The following is a 17,151-nucleotide window of genomic DNA, read 5'->3' as shown; positions in this document are numbered from 1 at the left end:
AGCATCGCTCGTCTCCCCGCGGCGCTCGCCCAAGGTGCTGGTAAAACGGAGTTCGCGACCCGAGGAGATATTGCCGGCTGTAATAGTGTGTCACGTATTAAGGGAGCATGTTTGAAACCACATTATATTATTAAAATTCATAGGGGTGATTTATAGGGGTTTTTAAAAACAGCAGCTTGCCAATATAAATTGGCTTAGGAAAGTCAACTGTAATCCACCCAGGTCCAAATAATGACATTTCCTCCAATACATCCAAAAAGCTGAAAAGCAGAAAATAATATCCAGGCTCCAGAGATAAGGCGAGCACCCAAGGGAAGGAGGACGCTGAAATATTCATGCAATCCTAGATTGGATGGTGGAAATGGCCGTTCCCAGCGGCTGTGTTTAGGGACTGATGAATTTAGTTACTGTACCTTTATATTTATCGCTCAATAAACAAGACAAGCTCCTTGACGCCGCCGAGCAAGACTAATTTAGCTATTTTAGCGCGGAGGAAAATGGCTTTCTGGGCAAGATGAGGGTTTGATAGTTTTGTATGAAATTAGGAGCCTTTTAATTTAGGCAAGGCACGGAGCACTGGTAGGCTCTGATGATGCTGTGAATAACAGGGCTGGAGACCCAGATTTGAGGATTAAACCCCCCCAAAAACCAGGTCTGCAGTGGGTCGGGGTGCCCAGCCCTGGGATTTGGGGGGGCCAAGAGCCTTTCGCGGCCGCCTGCACCCTCCTGATGAAGATGTTCCAGCTCTTGATTTTTAAAGATTATTTTTCGAGGCAGAGAGCGTCGCTATAAAGGTTTTACAGCAGCCGTGCCCGAATTAAGCGCGGCTTCATAAAAGTGTCAGCAAATGAAACAGTAATGCCCGAGCGGAATTAGTGCAAAAATGACCTTTCGGATAGTTAGGGCTTTATGGGATATTATAAATTCTCCCTGTGCTGGCAGGGTTATAACTGGGATATTAGCAGGAACATCTTCTCCAGTGATACCCGAGGCAGGAACCCGGTGTTCAGAGCTGAAAGTACCCAAAACAATTATTATTTTTTTTCTGTATTTTGGAGCTGAAGAGCTGCTATGAGACGTTTCCAGCAGAAATTTGAATGTGCGTGGTCAAAAGGAGATTTCTTTTATTAAAGATGAGTTTTGACAACTCAGGCAGAGGGGTTTTTTTTTGAGATTAGTCGTATTTCCAACAGCCAAAAATCAAAGCGATATAAACGTATTGCTTGGGTTTTTTTATATCCTTAGTTTCTAAGACTTTAGATTAATATCGCCAAGCCTCTGTTTTATTGCTGTGAAGGCAAGAAAAGTCCTTTTTTAATGAAAGCCACCAGCTCTATACAATACCTTGACTCTGCAGCTGCTATTTGAAGCACCGTATTCCACTGAACTTACACGAAAATCCCCCCGAGTGAGACAGCTCTGATCTTTTTTTCACCTCTTGCGTTGCCACCGGGAAACGAAATCAGGTTTTTATGCTTGTATTTATTATGAAGTATATATTTAAACAACCCGTGCTGCAGTTTAGCAGTTTTGAGAGCTTCCAGGGGGGGTTCTTTGAAGCGACTCTTCACTCACCTGCTTGTTGAAACCCTCTTTAGAGAGTGCTGCTGGGCTGGGGCTCACTCATTTATTCCCCTTCGCTTTGACTGTCCTTTGGGACTGTCCTGGGAGGGACTTTTGGGCTGAGGATGGTGCAAAGGAAGTGAGAAAAAGCCTCAAAGGACCTGGAGAAGGCCAAAGGCATTGCAATATGTCAAATTTGGCAGCGGATCGATGCTCGTGGGCAGCTGGAAGGCCAGGTCCTGCAGCTGGAGCTGTGCAGAGGGGCACTGCCTCCAGCTCCCTTCCCTGCCTTTGCACAGGGAGAGCCTGAAAACGGGGCTGAAACAGTCCAAAAATACAGGCTTACAATCGTAATTGTAAGCAAATTACAGTCGTAACCAGATTGGCTTTTCAGTCCCTGCAGCGTTGTGTCTGTGTCCCCACTGGGATCAATTAAGCCCCCCCAAAAATGACTATTACCCCCGTACCAGCCATCTATTCAGGTGGGATAAAGAAAATGGACCAAGCACTGAGCCACCATCAAACCCTCCTTCTCCGTGTAGTTGCAAGAGGATGGCCCGTGGTTCACAGCCCCCGTTTTAGGGCAGGGACAGGCCAGGTACCTTCAGCCTCATGGACACCATTGTGTCATTAGGCTTTGGGCTTCGTACCTGGCTCACACCTTGTGGAGATGGGAAGGTTGGGTTTAACCCCTCCACCCGAGATGCTGAGGTTTGTGCCGTCCCAGTTGGTGGTGCCCACTCCCAGGGATGCTCATCCCATCACAGACCAGTTTGCAACTGGGCAGGAAAAGGCTGGAGAATGGCTTTAATCCAGGATTTCTGCAAAGAGCCACCAGGTAAAGCGATGCCCCGGTAGCGCCCGAGGCAGCAGGAAAAGCAGGAGGCAGCAAGAGCTGAGCAAGAGCCAAGATTAATTGGAAATTAATTTGCACCTCCAAGCACGAGGTATCACACCGAGACCCTGGAGGTCCTCGTCTCAGCCACCTCCCCAGCTGCCAAAGAGCCACCAGCAGCCCCTGATGCTCCAGCCCGCCTCTGCTGATGGCTTGGCCCAAGGTTTATGAGCAAAGCAGCAAGAAAACCCCCCCCAAAACCTCCTCACCCCTTAAAAACTGCATTTTGGAAGCTGCTCTTTCCAGCCCTCCGCATGAAGAAAGCACCACTCAGGCTGAACCGCTCGAGCTCATTTATTCTAGCTTTATTTTTCTTGTACAAGTAGCCACAGGCTAAAATCTAAACAGCGCAAACTACAAAAAAACTGGGTTTTATTTTATTATTATTTTTTTTTTTATACAGAGCTAACAATCGTAGGATCAGTGGGATTTCAAAGATCAAGACAGTTCAAAGTAAGAAAGTAGAAAATAAACAGTAGAAAAGTGCTTTGCAATTTGGGTTTTTAATATTACTCTTCAACAGCCGATTCCCGAAGAGGACTGGGACAAAGGTTTAGCATTGTCTTTATTATTACTCTATGACAAACGCAAAGATATTGCAAGTTGTTTACATGATGGAAATATGATCAAAGTTAAAAAAAAAATTAAAAAAATCCCTCTTTGCTTTGTAAGTAAGACTCTGATCCAAAGCCCCGTGAAATCAGGTTTTTCCCCCGACTCTCTGGGCTTCTCACCAGCCCCGTCCCTTCTCGTTACTCGAGAGGGAGGAGACCTGGAGCCACTTCACCCATTTCCAGCCTTACGGTGGGTTTTGGTGCCACACCAGCATCTCCCAAAGCATCTTTCCTTCACTTGCCTTTCCCTTTTTTTTTTTTTATTTTTTTTGTCTTTTTTTAATTTGGCGGGCGAGGGAAATAAATGAGCAGGCATCAAGTTGCCCGATAGGATCTTTCCTCTGCCCTCGCTGGCGCAGCACGGGGAGGGATGGATTTCCAAATACTGTTTGCACAGATGAAGTAAGTAAGTAGCTCCTCCCGTGCCGCTGCTGTTTATTTTTATAAGCTTTTAATTTCCTTTTTTTAAACTGATCTTCCCAGCCCCAAGTGCTGTCAGTCAGCTCAGAGAGGGCTCAGACACTGCACAGATTTCCCCCTCCAGAAGCAACAACGCTTCGTAGTTTCTCTCCTCTTTTATTGCCAACTTAAAACGTACAGTCCCTTGGTATGATTTTGGGTGGAAGCCTTGAAATTCCCAAATTGGTCCAGCACTTAAATATTTCAGCCTCTTTACAAAACAAGGAAGAAGAAGAAAGATACGGTAGACAAATAAATACCTGAATCCAACAGCGTGAAAAATACCCTGTCACAGCATAAAACTATTCCCTGTTCAACTAAAGACAATGTGGATACTATCCCTGAGGTAGCAGCCATCTCTGGTAAACTTGAGAGCTCCAAGAATAGGTTGTGCCCATTATGGGTTACGAAAAAAAAAAATTAAAAATTAAAAAAAAAAAAAAAAAAAAAAAATCAGCTTTTGGGTACTTTATTCCTCGCTGTAATTTCATCTCACCACAGCCAGAAAAGAAAGAAAAGCAAGAGGGTTGTTTGTTGGTTTTTTTTTTTGGATCTGCCCAGAAAAGGCAGCAAGTTGAATCAGTGGAATTATCTGCTTGGAAAAATGCAAGAGGATGAGATTCCTACCCCAAACGTGGGTGGTTGCCAGCAGCTTGCACCGGATCCAACACCTGCCTGTTATCCAGTGCCTTTATCTCCAGATAAAACCCTGATTCCTCCCGTGAAGAAAAGACCAGGGGAAGGGGGGGAAAAAGCTGTTGCTTGTATGTTTGAGGTGTATAAAATGAATTATCGGGGCAAAGGGAAGGCTACAGCACAACGTGCCATTGCAAGAGGGTTTTTTTGCCCAGTTTGGTGGACTTGGGAGGCATGGATAATTCAGGGAAGACCATGTTCTCCTGCTGGATCTCCGGACTTCAGCCTCTTGGACCTCCAGGGGCTGACCTGCCGCAACCGTCTGAGTCAGGTCCCAATGGTACGGATTGACAAGAGCAGAAAAGAAACCCCAAAAAAGAGGAAAAGCTAAACATCTAAAAAATAGTCTTTAAAGATTCACATCCATCTTCAACCGTCTCAAACCAACACACGATCTGCATTGGTTTAAGCCATTACATTTCTGCATAATTATTTTAAAAAAAAGAAAAAAGCTCTATTCTTGACATACTATCGTATTTCAACTAGTCAAATGGCACAGCATTTCCCTTTAATAAAAGGAAGTAGTGACAAATACTTGTTACTATTACAATATCACAATAATATGATATTAAATTAATAGCATGTTCACAGCTCCAGGACGTCTGAGCTGAAAGCTAGTCTAAATTCTGTGTTCACTTTGGCAACAGTACTTATTCAATGTGAACGTCGGCGTTACACACATTAAAAAAAAAAAAAACAAAAACAAACAAAAAAAGCAATAAAAAGCAAAGCTGGGCTGGGGCGGCAGGAGGAGATGGGGATTTCTTTGATATGAGGTTATAACTCAACCGTTTGGCATCTCCTCCTCCTCCCTCCCCCTGCCCTTTCCAAGCCCCGGCATCCTCTGGTTTCCATGATGAGCTGAGCTCCTGTGGTGCCACCAGTGCTGTCCCCACCATGGTCCCTTCCCAGCCTGGCTCCAGGTCCAGCATCACGCGGGAGGGAGCATCCCCCCGTGGTAGGTGTGAGCAGGAATCGGTCTGATGGCCTCTTTGGTGGGGTGGGGAGAGGCTATTTGAGGGTTTAATACTGAAATTTAACCCTTCACATTTTTTCTGTCCTGCAAGATGTCTACAGGAGGAATTTTAACAGGCGATGGCTACGAACACGGAGCCCCAAGAGCTCCTTGGTCACCCAAGACTCCAAGGTCAATGCTGTCCCATCTGCGTGGGCCAAGGTGGACCATTTGGAAGGAGCGAGTCCTGCTCACAGCTAACCCAGCCCAGCACCAGGACACGGCGCAGGAGAAGAGCTGTTTGCCTCATCATCACCTGTAATTACTGTACTGCAGTAATTACACAGCTACCGGTAGCATCCCACTGCCAGATGGAAAGGCGACGGGGGACCTTTCTGACACAAGGGACTCTCCCACTGGTACCATTTAAAAAAATACCATTTTTTTTTCTTTTTTAACTTAAACTCCTTTCTTTTCCTGATTCCTTTCACTTTTCCTTGTAAATACGGTGCCGTTTGATTTACCACCACCTACACAAAGAGTTCAAACCTTCACATTCACCTGGTTTTAACCAACACACGGGGCAGGGAAAGGGCTGCCCAATGTCCCTGTCCTTGTGCGTGCCCCCATCTCACCCCACGGACAACACTGGGCACACACCAACTCATGAGGCTGCACCATGCCAGGACAACCCAAAAATGATGGTGGCACGTTGGTGGTTGGTACCTGGAGGATTGGGGGGTCACACACAAAACCTCTCTTTGGTGTTGGGAGCTGCTCTGCCCACCCTGGGCATGGGGAAGGGGTGGCTGCTGGCAGCCACCAGCATCCTCCAGCGCAGGGTCCTGCTCTGCATCATCACCCAGGAGCCCTCCACGCCTCATCCCTCCCAGGGAAGTGAGGCTTTTTTGGCTCAGGTCACCCTTTGGCCATGCCTACCCACCCTGGAATGAGCTGGAAATATGCTGGAGGAGCTGGGAGCAGCTCAGTAGCATCTCAAGGGGTTTGGGAAGTGCTGTATTAGGTTTTCCTCATAGGTGCTCCTGATGGCAGGGTGGGCTTTGAAGGGATGAGATGGTGATGACCAGGTTCCCACCTCCCAGGGGGGGTGCTGCTTGTGCCAGCACGTGCCGTGAATCATCCTGTGGGGAATCAGCCTTGGGGAGGTGTATCCTGAATATGCCTGGGATGGAACCAAGGCAGCCACCACCACCAACGCCAAATTTGGCCCTGCAAGAGCAACGGTGCCAGCGAGCCACAGGGCAGCGAGCCACGTGCCTGTAAGGACCCCAACAGTCTTTAAAGTAAAAAAAAACCACATCACAAATCTCTGCCACACAAAAAAATCATACCAAAAAAAAACCACATCACAAATCTCTGCCACGCAAAAAACCATACTGGAGCCCCACTACATGCCTAAAAGTAAAGCTCATTAACACTAGCGAAGCATCTCTCTTCTTGTGGGGCTGGGTGGGAGAGGCAGGAATTGAGGGAGAGGAGAAGACACACACACACACACACACACACTCTCTCTCACACACGAGTTTCTATCACGCTTGAGGTAGAACATTGCTTTCAAGGTTTGGAAGTGCTTTACATGGGAAGGACGACAACAAAACCACCGAGGCGGCAGGTACAGAGCGTGACGGCTGAGGTAGGACCAAGCTTGTACTGACCAAGTGCTACACTACTTGTTTTTTTTTTTGAACACGAAGGAAGACGCAGGTATTTCTGCTTCCCAGAAGACATTCATTCCGGTTGAGGTAGGTTCTGAGTTCACTCGGGTTGTCTGTCCAAGTCTTTCAGTAGCCCTCAGGCAGGCATCCTTTGACACACACACACTCTTCTTTTTTTTCTCTCTCTTTTTTTTTTTTTTCCTTTTTTTTCATATTATTTTGAGTCAATCAGCAAAAAAAGTATCCTGAGAAATAGCGAAAGTGTACAAAAAAATCATCAAATCCATGGAGAGACGGCCTCCCCGGGCCTCAATTTTTGGAGTCAAGTTAAAAGGATTTCTCCGAATCCAGTCTTCTGGAAATAAAAAATAGATCCCAAAAAAGTAGTCCTAAAGCTGCTGATGAGGAAAAAGTCTGGGATGCCAAGAGAAGGAGGCTCCACCGTATCCCCAGTCTGTCAGAGACGGGAAAGTTTGCCAAACTCTGCCAAGGAGTCTTTTACTTAGCAGCTGTGGGGAAAATTCCTCGTGACCGGTCTCCCTAAAGCCATCATCGGCAGGAACACACCGAGAGGCCCGAGAGAGGTCAGAAAGATAAACTTCACAGAGTTTCCAAAAGGCTGTATACATATATATATATATATTTATATATATATATAAAAATAAAGCAAAACAAAAAAATAACAATCATCATCAGACTGTAGAAATCTTCAATTGACCTGAGATATTGACGACTCGTTGTAAAGACATCACCAGCCGCGGGTTTGGTTTCTGGTAACTCCTACAAGAGGGTTTCGAGTCTTGGTGAGTTTTTATCCTTCATTGGTGGGACCGTGTTCAGGAGCAGGAGCTGTGGGGCTGCCCCCACGGGGGCTTTTTGGGAGGGGGTCTGGCTGCTCCTCGATGATGCTGAACTCATCCAGAGGGAGTGTGGATATCTGGGTGTCGTCGTGGGCGGTGGGTGGGCTGTGAGCCACCTGGAGAGAGAGAGAGAAGGGGACAATGCAATGATGGTATTAGAAAGCAGCCCTGAGGAAAGGGACTTGGGGGTGCTGGTGGAGGAGAAGCTGGACATGAGCAGGCAGTGGGCAGCTGCAGCCCAGAAGGCCAATCCCATCCTGGGCTGCATCAAAAGATGCGTTGCCAGCAGGTCCAGAGAGGTGATTCTGCCACTTTACTCTGCTCTGGTGAGACCTCACCTGGAGTATTGTGTGCAGGTCTGGAGCCCTCAATATAAGAAGGACATGGACCTGATGGAGAGGGTCCAGAGGAGGGCCACAAGGATGATCAGGGGGATGGAGCACCTCTGCTATGAGGACAGGCTGAGGGAGCTGGGGTTGTTCAGCCTGGAGAAGAGGAGGCTCCGGGGAGACCTAATAGCAGCCTTCCAGTACCTGAAGGGAGCCTACAGGAAGGCTGGGGAGAGCCTGTTTAGAAAGGCCTGCAGTGACAGGACGAGGGGCAATGGCTTCAAGCTGGAGGGGAACAGATTTAGACTGGAGATGAGGAGAGGGTTCTTCACTGTGAGGGTGGTGGAGCACTGGAACAGGTTGCCCAGGGAGGTGGTTGAGGCCCCTTCCCTGGAGATATTCAAGGAGAGGCTCGACGAGGCCCTGGGCAACCTGGTCTAGTTGGGGGTGTCCCTGCTGACTGCGGGGGGGTCGGACTAGATGACCTTTGGAGGTCCCTTCCTGGGCAATTCTATGATTCTATGGTGGCAGGTCACCTTAGATGCTCTTAGACGTGCAGCTGCATCTGCATTTCCTGGGCGTGCTCCCATCCTGCTGGACTCACCGTTCTTCCCTTATCCTGCTGCTCCTGGGATGGAGATGCTGGGAATAACCTCTCCAGCTCGTTCATATCCAGCTGTTTTCCATTCAGGTCCCGGTCATCCCTGTCCCTGCGAGCGGCTCCGTTGAGGACGAGGCCCGTGGCACTGCGCTGGCTCCTGGGGATCTGCGGGGTGGACAGCTGCTCCTGCACGTTTTTGCACATCAGCAGCCTGAAAAATAAAGAGATGGGGCCTGAGGGTGAGTAAAGTCAGTGCCTCCCCCCCCCTCAACTTCCTTCCCCCAAGCCGGAGTATGGCTTATCCTTGTTCCTTAAATCCCTCCTATAAAGTCACAGAATCACAGAATCTTCCAGGTTGGAAGGGACCTTAAAGATCATCTTGTCCAACCGTCAACCTAACTTTGACAAAAATAGACACCCACACAACAAACAAAAAGCAACACCATCACTAAACCATACCTCCCAGCACTACATCAACCCGTATTTTGAACACCTCCAGGGATGGTGCCTCAACCACCTCCCTGGGCAGCCCATTCCAATGGCTGAGAACCCTTTCAGTGAAAAAAATTTTCCTAATATCCAGCCTGAACCTACCCTGGTGCAACTTGAGGCCATTTCCTCAAGTCATGGTTCTTCTCACTGTGAAAGGTTTTACAGGGAGGGTCAGGGCTTGTCAGAGCAGACATAGTGATGCTCCCAGGAGGTACCAGCTCCCTCGACAGGGAGCAGAGGTGATGGGGTGTATTCAGAGAAGCCCCTGGGGTGCAGGAGCTGTGCTGCAAACAGCCCCCGGCGTTCACGGGAGCTGGGCTGTGCAATCACACACCACAGGATGCACATCCCCAGACGTGCATGGGGAAATGTGCACTGGGGAGTTGGACTAGATGATCTCTGTGGTCCCTTCCAACTCTAAAAATTCAGTGAAATTCAGTGAAAACAGCCCATCATCACCCTGGGGGTGTGAGACCCCTGTGGGGACACCCACGTGACGTTAGGAGACCATCACCCCCGCTATGAGCAGCGGCACGAGCAACCCCTACCTTCCTCTGTACCCAAACATGAGGAAGAGGACGCAGAAGATGATGCACGTGACGCCGATGTGGATCCCAATGATGATGCCCGTCGTGGAGGTTTTATTGTTCTGCTCGTCCTTCATGCAGTCACAAGGGGGATTCAGCACTGCTGGAAGAAAAGGGGAGAGAGGTGGGGTCAGTGGTGCTGTTTGCCTGTTGCTCCTCCAGCTTTTGGAGAGCCCAGAGCTAAAGCTGGAGCCTGGGCAGCACTGGGAGCTGTGTAAGGGGAAGAAGTGAGCAGGATGGGGGTCTGGAGAGGGGGTGGCACTGCCTGCCAAAGCACCCCCCCAGCTCCTGGTACCGTAGGAAGGCAGTCACAGCAAGCACAGGACCTCTGCTAGGTCCGTAGAGAGCCAGCCCCATTACCCAGGCTGCTGTTATTAGACACAATTAATGAACAGAAAAGACTCCGCTGTCACCTGGGAGGTGAGAGGCGGCCACCAAGCCAGAGCATGTGGCTACCTGATGGAAAGCACCGAGCAGCCAACGAGATTAGTATTTACTCCGCCACAGACAGAGGAGTAATAACTGTCTCTTGAAGCTATTCCCACCGGAAGGCTTAAAAGGCTTCCAAGAGCAGCAGGATGTTTTTTTTACACATAGATGAATAGGAAAGGTGTGATCAGTTAGATTCCCTCTAGAGATTCCCCCTTTTCTGCCACATAATGCAGTGCTCGTGCTCTGCAGCCCCTCTTTGCAAAGCCACACATCCTCCCTTCCCAGCACCAGTAAAATATCCAGGAGAGCTCCTGGAGAGCTCCAGGAATGCACCACACCGCACTCGAGGATGGCAATGGAGGTTTTGTTCATGTTCATGGCCTCACCTCTGGCTGGAGCTTAAGGAACAAAACTGGCAATTACAGGAGCGTTTGGGTCATCTTCTCCCCCCTCCTTGGTGAAAAAGTCACCAGGTTTATCAGTGCTGCAAAGAGGTGTGGGCTCATTAATGCTAACGAGGGCCAACAGGGATGAGGGAAGCCACTCCTACCAGCACCAGGAGGTCCCAGCCCTGCAGAGTTTTGCCTCACCATTATTTGTGATGCTGAAAATAAACGAGTGGCTGAAAGTGAGATGGGGGAATCGAGCCCCAGTGTCTGAGGGACGTGTCTGGGAGAGGCTTCACCACCTTCCTGCGAAGCTGTTTCACAAACCACCACCGAGACCATCTCACCTGTCCTCTCCACGGTCTCCCTCAAGGACACAAAGCGGACAGTTGAATTTCCATCCCCGTGCTGGTTGTAGGCGAGGAGCTTGACTTCATACACCACCGAGGCATCTGTTTCGATGGAGACACAAGAAGGACAGTTCAGGTTTAATCATTAACCTTCTCTCCCCGAGTGATGCTCCTCTAGGAACCGCACATCTTACCGAACACACACAAGATGCTGCAAACAAGTACCTGCTACGGGGAGAGCACCCCCAAAACCTGGGGGATTGCTGCAGCATCTCCCATTTAGTGGCTGTGCAGCTCTGTGTGGTGGTGTGCTCTCCCTGGTTTGCCCCCCCTTCTCCCTCTCAGCTCCTGCCCGGCCTTGGCCACCACGGCCATCACAACAGCAGCTGTGATAACTTGCACCCGGTCTCTGGGGGATGGCTGGCAGCATAGTCAAAATACTGTCTGGAGTGGGGACCTAGAAATTTTGTTGCCATGAAAATATGACTATAGGTCAATTATCTTACTGTATAAATAGTGGACAGCCCAAGAGCCCCTTTGAGCTCTCCTGTACGGCAGCAGGCTGCACGCCAGGATCTCCCCTTTCGTGAGGATGCTCACTTAAGGTTCTACTCCTCGAGGCTGAGAGATTCCTTGCCCCAACAGATTCTTGGTAAGTGACTAATAGCATGCTAAACTTTGAAATTTTATCTAAGTAATGTAAAGGATTGATTGTGCATATATAATCCTTTAGACATAAACCGTTGACCAAGTCTGGGACTAGGATTGGATCCAGCCGCACCCAGACTCCTCTCTGAGAAGGAGTTTAGAAAGCCAGGGGGTCCTTTCTGAACCTCGTGACTCAACGGGAGGGTCTCCTGACAGCTTGTCTGACCCTGTCCTCTGGGCAGTAAATAATAGAGTGTACCCTGACATCGAATCTCGTAAAACACTATCGCACTTACTACTGGTTTGTTAAATCACCTTAATAAATATTTATCTGCTTTACTCTAGTGAAGTTAATCACTCCAGCCACGACACTCTGCCATGAGGAGAGGCTCTCGCAGGGTGAGGAGGGGAGGTGGGCCAGCCTGTCACCGTACTCACCCAGGTGGGTAATGTTGTAGGCTGTTACGTTGCTGGGCAGCAGCACCGGGCCCATGTACTGGGAGAGGTGGACTTTGCGGTAAAACAGCTTGAAGCCTTCGTGCTGGCCCAGTTTGATGGAGGGCTCCCACGTAGCCTGGACGGCGGTGCTGTTAATGACTTTGATGAAGAGGGATGGCATGGCTGGGACTGAAACAGAGAGAGAAAGACAGAGAGTGGGTTGCACGTGGTTTTTTTGTTGTTGGGTTGTGTGAAACAGAGAGAGAAAGACAGAGAGTGGGTTGCACGTGGTTTTTTTTTGTTGTTGGGTTGTGTTTTTTTTAAGTCTGCATGATGTGAAAATCCCCAGCAGCCTTTCCCCCTGGTCACTGCACCAAAGAACGGGCTAGATGAGACTGAGAAAAAAAATCAGATCCTGGTTTAAGAGCTTTGAACTTCTTCAGGGAGCTGTAAGGGTTTCCAAGGGTTTCCTCTGCTCGGTTCAGCAAGCAAAGAGGCTACTTTTACACTCCGGTTGCAATCTGATGCTCAGCACCCCCCCTGCCCCAGGGTCAGGGCAGGAATGCTTCGACTTTGGCAATGCATTCCCAAATTCCACTTCTCTGCCCTCGCCCTGAGGGTAGTGAGGACCTTTCAGAGTGATTAATCCCCCGGGGAGGAAGGAACCAGAAGGGATGGAGTTAGAGACATCCGTCTTAAAAGCGTGCTAGGTACCTGCACTGGCTTGCAGGGGGTGAGGGAGCTTGCTCTCCCTGTTGGCTTTAGGAGGGAGGTTTGTGATTCTGTGCTGGAGACAGAGGAGAGAACCAGGACATCTTCATTACCAGCCCTAAATACCTGAGCAGCCTGAGATCCCTGCATGGCTGAGGCTGCCTTTTGGTAGGCAGGCACTTACCTGGCCTTAGGGGCACACACACACACACACACACAGAGGGGTTTAGCTGGGAAGATGTCCCTGCTGCTGCCCGGTGTCACCCAGCCTGATCCAAAGTCCACCAGGACGCCTTTTGCTCCAGTCAATGCCCCAAAACCCTTATTCTTGGGATGTGCTGTAGCAGGGGGGGTCATGGCCATTTCATCCCCAGGTCCCCAAAAAAGCTGCTCGACCCCATCCTGCCTCGGGCTGAGAGGCAAAGATTTGCAAACCAAAGCCAATTTTCTTAGGATGTAAATATCTGGGTTTTCCAAAGCTGGTTCTGCACAGACCCTGCCCCGGAGCCCTGTGAAGTGCGGGGACACACAGGACCACATTTCCTCCCCCCAGGCCTCTTCTTTCCCCTCTCCCTCCCTTTCTCACATGCTGATCTCACCAGCGCAAAGATGTGTCTCAGCAGGACGTTTCACTGATGACTTTTTTTTTCACCTCATTTCCGCAAAACACCCCCAGGCCAAATGCTCCCATCAGTTCCCCAGCTCATGGCACCACTCAGAAGGTGCAAAGCATCAGGCTCTGGAGGCTCTGCCCTGCCCAGGGCTCTGCTCTGGCACCAGGAGAAGGGTTTTTGGGCAGTACAGCAATACTGGGCAGCAAGCTCAGCTACACCCTGCAGCAAAAATATCCAGCAGAACAACAGCCCAGCTTCTCCAGCAGCCTCCAGGCTTTGAGGTAGAGCTATTTTTCCAATTCCACATGCCTACGAGCTCAGAAGTCCCCAAATACAAGGATTGTTGGGTTTGTATTGGACCGATGCTGCTTTTTTATCTTGTTTTTTCCCCAAAGGGTCTCTAAAGGACAATCTTCAGCACAGCTGTTTAGTGAGCGGTGGTGAAAAGCAGATGAAACGTGCCCGTGCCAAACTAAGGCTGATGAGACCTAAAAAGGGCATTTCTTCCATTTCATAGTAAAGGCAAAAACTGCACAGCACAACGGTTTGCCTTTTCCCAGGCACCAAGAGCTCAAGCCTTCCCACGAGGAGGTTTAGGGAAGGAAAAACATCTCTCCTGGTTGAGCAGGAGGGTCTGGGCAACACTGTCTCTTCCCAAAGTGATGCTCTCCTCAGGTTGCAGGGGCTTTTCCTGATGCCCTCCGAATAAGCATGGGGAGAGGAGCAAGTCCCTGCTGACTGATGAGCATCTCCCTGTGGATTCAGGAGGAAAGACTCAGAGATCAGCTGTCCTGGCTCCCACGAGGAGGTTTAGGGAAGGAAAAACATCTCTCCTGGTTGAGCAGGAGGGTCTGGGCAACACTGTCTCTTCCCAAAGTGATGCTCTCCTCAGGTTGCAGGGGCTTTTCCTGATGCCCTCCGAATAAGCATGGGGAGAGGAGCAAGTCCCTGCTGACTGATGAGCATCTCCCTGGGGATTCAGGAGGAAAGACTTGGAGATCAGCTGTCCTGGGTGAGGTTAATGAGATCCCATCCTGCCTGAGTGCTGCCAATGGGAAAAAAATGGGTTGAAGTACCTCTTCTTGCAAGGATTTATTCTGATTTCATTGATGGGAAGGCTGTGCTTAGCAATTTCTGGGTGCAAAACACAGGGTAAATTCTATTTATACCAGAACGTACCATTCTTCCCAAGGCTGCGTATTGGTGCAATCCAATTAAATACTCTTTTTTTTTTTCTACATGTCCCAGTTCCCTTTAGGGCAAAATTAGGAATTGTCTGAATCCCCCCTCTGAGAAGCTGGACTCTTGCTTAAAGCATCATTTTCCAAACGATGGGTAAAAACACCACAGAAAGGGAAATTGCATGATCCCATGGACAAAGAAACACTGATGTGGGCCATCCTGATTTGTGAAGAGTTGGTTTATTTTTATGGTCGCAGAGCCTTACATTTAATAAAAACCACAAGAATCTCTCTCCTTCGAAAGTACGGAATATATAGTATTTATTCAAACTTTGGTTATATATATATATGTATCATATTGATTATATGTATGCACTCGCAGAATGCACGTGCTGTTTATAATGTTATTACACAAATAAGTGTATACAGATGGAGTATATCTGCGTGTGTGTATCAATATATGCACACACACACCAGTGTATACGTGCTTCACAGAAGTATATATAAGACATAATATGGATCTACTATAAGTGAGGCATCTCCCTCATGCTAAGGGCTGGGATACTTGTTTTCCTCTTCCGTGCTGTTTGGAATTTTCCCCAGGTCATTTCAACTTTCTTCTTGAAGGCGTCTTTAGCCGAAGGTGACTAAAGGAACAGTCTTCATCCTAGAGAAATGTCAAAAAGTCCTGGAGAAAACCCTAAAAAGCATTAAAAGACAAGAACAAGGAGCGTGTGCTGCTTAATGAAGCAGAGAGAGTTTTGAGATTTAAAATACCATGGCATTTGTGAAACGGTGTACAGGAGAATGACAGGGAGGAGACAGGAGGACCTTCCTAGCGAGAGAAGTTTATGGAGGACAAGGTTCACTTGGGCCATTTCTCTACAGCCTCTTCCCTTCTACTTTTTATACAAAATTAGCACTGGTACCAAGGAAGGAGCACTGCACTTCTAGAAAGCACTGGAGGCTTCAGCCAAGCAAACTCTCAGCATGTTCCTAGCCCCGAAAAGCTGAGCTCCCTGAGCCAAAAGCAGCCCTGCTCTCAATACCTTCACCATATTCCTACTCCAGACAAAACCAATACAACAGGGTCGTTCAGGAGAATCTCCAGCATCTCTGCTGGCCACTTTGACAAGCACTGCCCCGGCTCTGCCCAGCTGCCAAAGGCTGGCAGGTTCACCCACCATGTCCTTTCCACGCAAGGCAGGACATGGCAGCGTGGTGACACGGGAGGTCCTGCACCACCACGGGGCTTCACGCCCCTCTCCACAAACATCTCACACAGGTTGTGCTGAGCTGGGATGGCAAAGCCAAGACACGGCATGTCTGGGGGAAATCCCATCCCTTTCCAAGGCTCTTAGCACAGACCCAGGGGCTCCCCGAGCCTGGGGGATCACAGCTCTCTGGTGCACCTCGGGGAGGCACGGGGTGAAATGGCTTGGCTGTGAGAAGAGGCAAATCTCCAGCAAAACCTTAATCCGGTGACAAAAAAGCACCCAAGTGAAGCAAAGCAAACAAATCAATCCAGAACTGGAGCTTTTAAATCTCTCTCTATCTTCCTACTAGGCAAACGCGAGCTGGGGTTGAGTGATCTTAACCAGGCCAGCTTGTCCATCCTGAACACAGAGCTAATTGCTGAAGCTTCGTTACACAGGACAAGCCTTTTTTAAAGGGTAGCAGGGCAGGACGGTGATGCTTGAAACTTCAGAGCGCCAGGAAATTTACGATCCCATTACCAGACACCTAACTATTCCTGTTGTAATTGAAGGTAATAATGACAAAAAGTCCTCTCTAGCTTGACCCAGCCTCCTGCAGAAACACCAAGCTCCATGAAGCATGGCTGGCTTTTAGCTCCAGTAGCTGAACTCACAGCATCGGGTCAAGGAGTTTCAAGTTTTGCCTTAGTCCATCCTTCTGTCTCTAAATTGGAAGGAAAAACAAACTCTAAGGGTGACCGATTCCCTGCTGACTACCAAGGAAAATAAACTTGCAGGGTAAGAACCCAGCAGGGCGAGGATTTATTGGCGGCGTTACTTAAATGCTGTAGTAAACATCTGCAGGGGCTGAAGATGGAAGGAGAACTGGATCCCCCACCTAGAAGTCAATGCACTTTTTCTTTTGATCCTAAATAACACCCTCACACCCAAGGCCCTCTCTGCTGCAAATTCATAATTACCGAGTGTTCACAAGAATGATGCAACGATCCAGAGACATGTGAGATGAGCCAGGATCCCAAGGTGCTGGAGAGGTACATGAGTCCCTATGAAAATGCTCCTCAAATGCCAGCTGACAGATCACACTGGGGCTGTGGTTTCGCTCTGGTGTCTGTCTGCAAAGGTCCTGCATTGCCCAGCAGGGCGAGGATTTATTGGCGGCGTTACTTAAATGCTGTAGTAAACATCTGCAGGGGCTGAAGATGGAAGGAGAACTGGATCCCCCACCTAGAAGTCAATGCACTTTTTCTTTTGATCCTAAATAACACCCTCACACCCAAGGCCCTCTCTGCTGCAAATTCATAATTACCGAGTGTTCACAAGAATGATGCAACGATCCAGAGACATGTGAGATGAGCCAGGATCCCAAGGTGCTGGAGAGGTACATGAGTCCCTATGAAAATGCTCCTCAAATGCCAGCTGACAGATCACACTGGGGCTGTGGTTTCGC

General features: G+C 48.9%; 1 protein-coding gene across 3 annotated transcripts in view; it reads right to left on the bottom strand.

Moving 5' to 3' along the window:
* Positions 1-6,550: 6,550 nt before the first annotated feature.
* IGDCC3 (immunoglobulin superfamily, DCC subclass, member 3) overlaps positions 6,551-17,151 on the bottom strand; it is a 120,598-nt gene continuing 109,997 nt past the window's right edge. For 2 of the 3 annotated variants that reach the window (XM_014946153.1, XM_014946155.1), the window contains 5 exons: positions 11,982-12,170; positions 10,893-10,997; positions 9,689-9,830; positions 8,652-8,859; positions 6,551-7,834 (listed from right to left, as the gene is read on the bottom strand). In XM_014946153.1, coding sequence (XP_014801639.1) covers positions 7,670-7,834; positions 8,652-8,859; positions 9,689-9,830; positions 10,893-10,997; positions 11,982-12,170 — 809 coding nt within the window. In that variant the 3' untranslated portion in view covers positions 6,551-7,669. The remainder of the gene's footprint in view (positions 7,835-8,651; positions 8,860-9,688; positions 9,831-10,892; positions 10,998-11,981; positions 12,171-17,151) is intronic. The other variant, XM_014946154.1, reaches the window with a different exon arrangement.

This window comes from Calidris pugnax, unplaced genomic scaffold (genome assembly GCF_001431845.1).
Source record: "Calidris pugnax isolate Ruff unplaced genomic scaffold, ASM143184v1 scaffold134, whole genome shotgun sequence".
Lineage (NCBI taxonomy): Eukaryota > Metazoa > Chordata > Aves > Charadriiformes > Scolopacidae > Calidris > Calidris pugnax.
The sequence above is the reverse complement of the archived record's forward strand: the minus strand, read 5'-3'. Positions and strand labels throughout refer to the sequence as shown.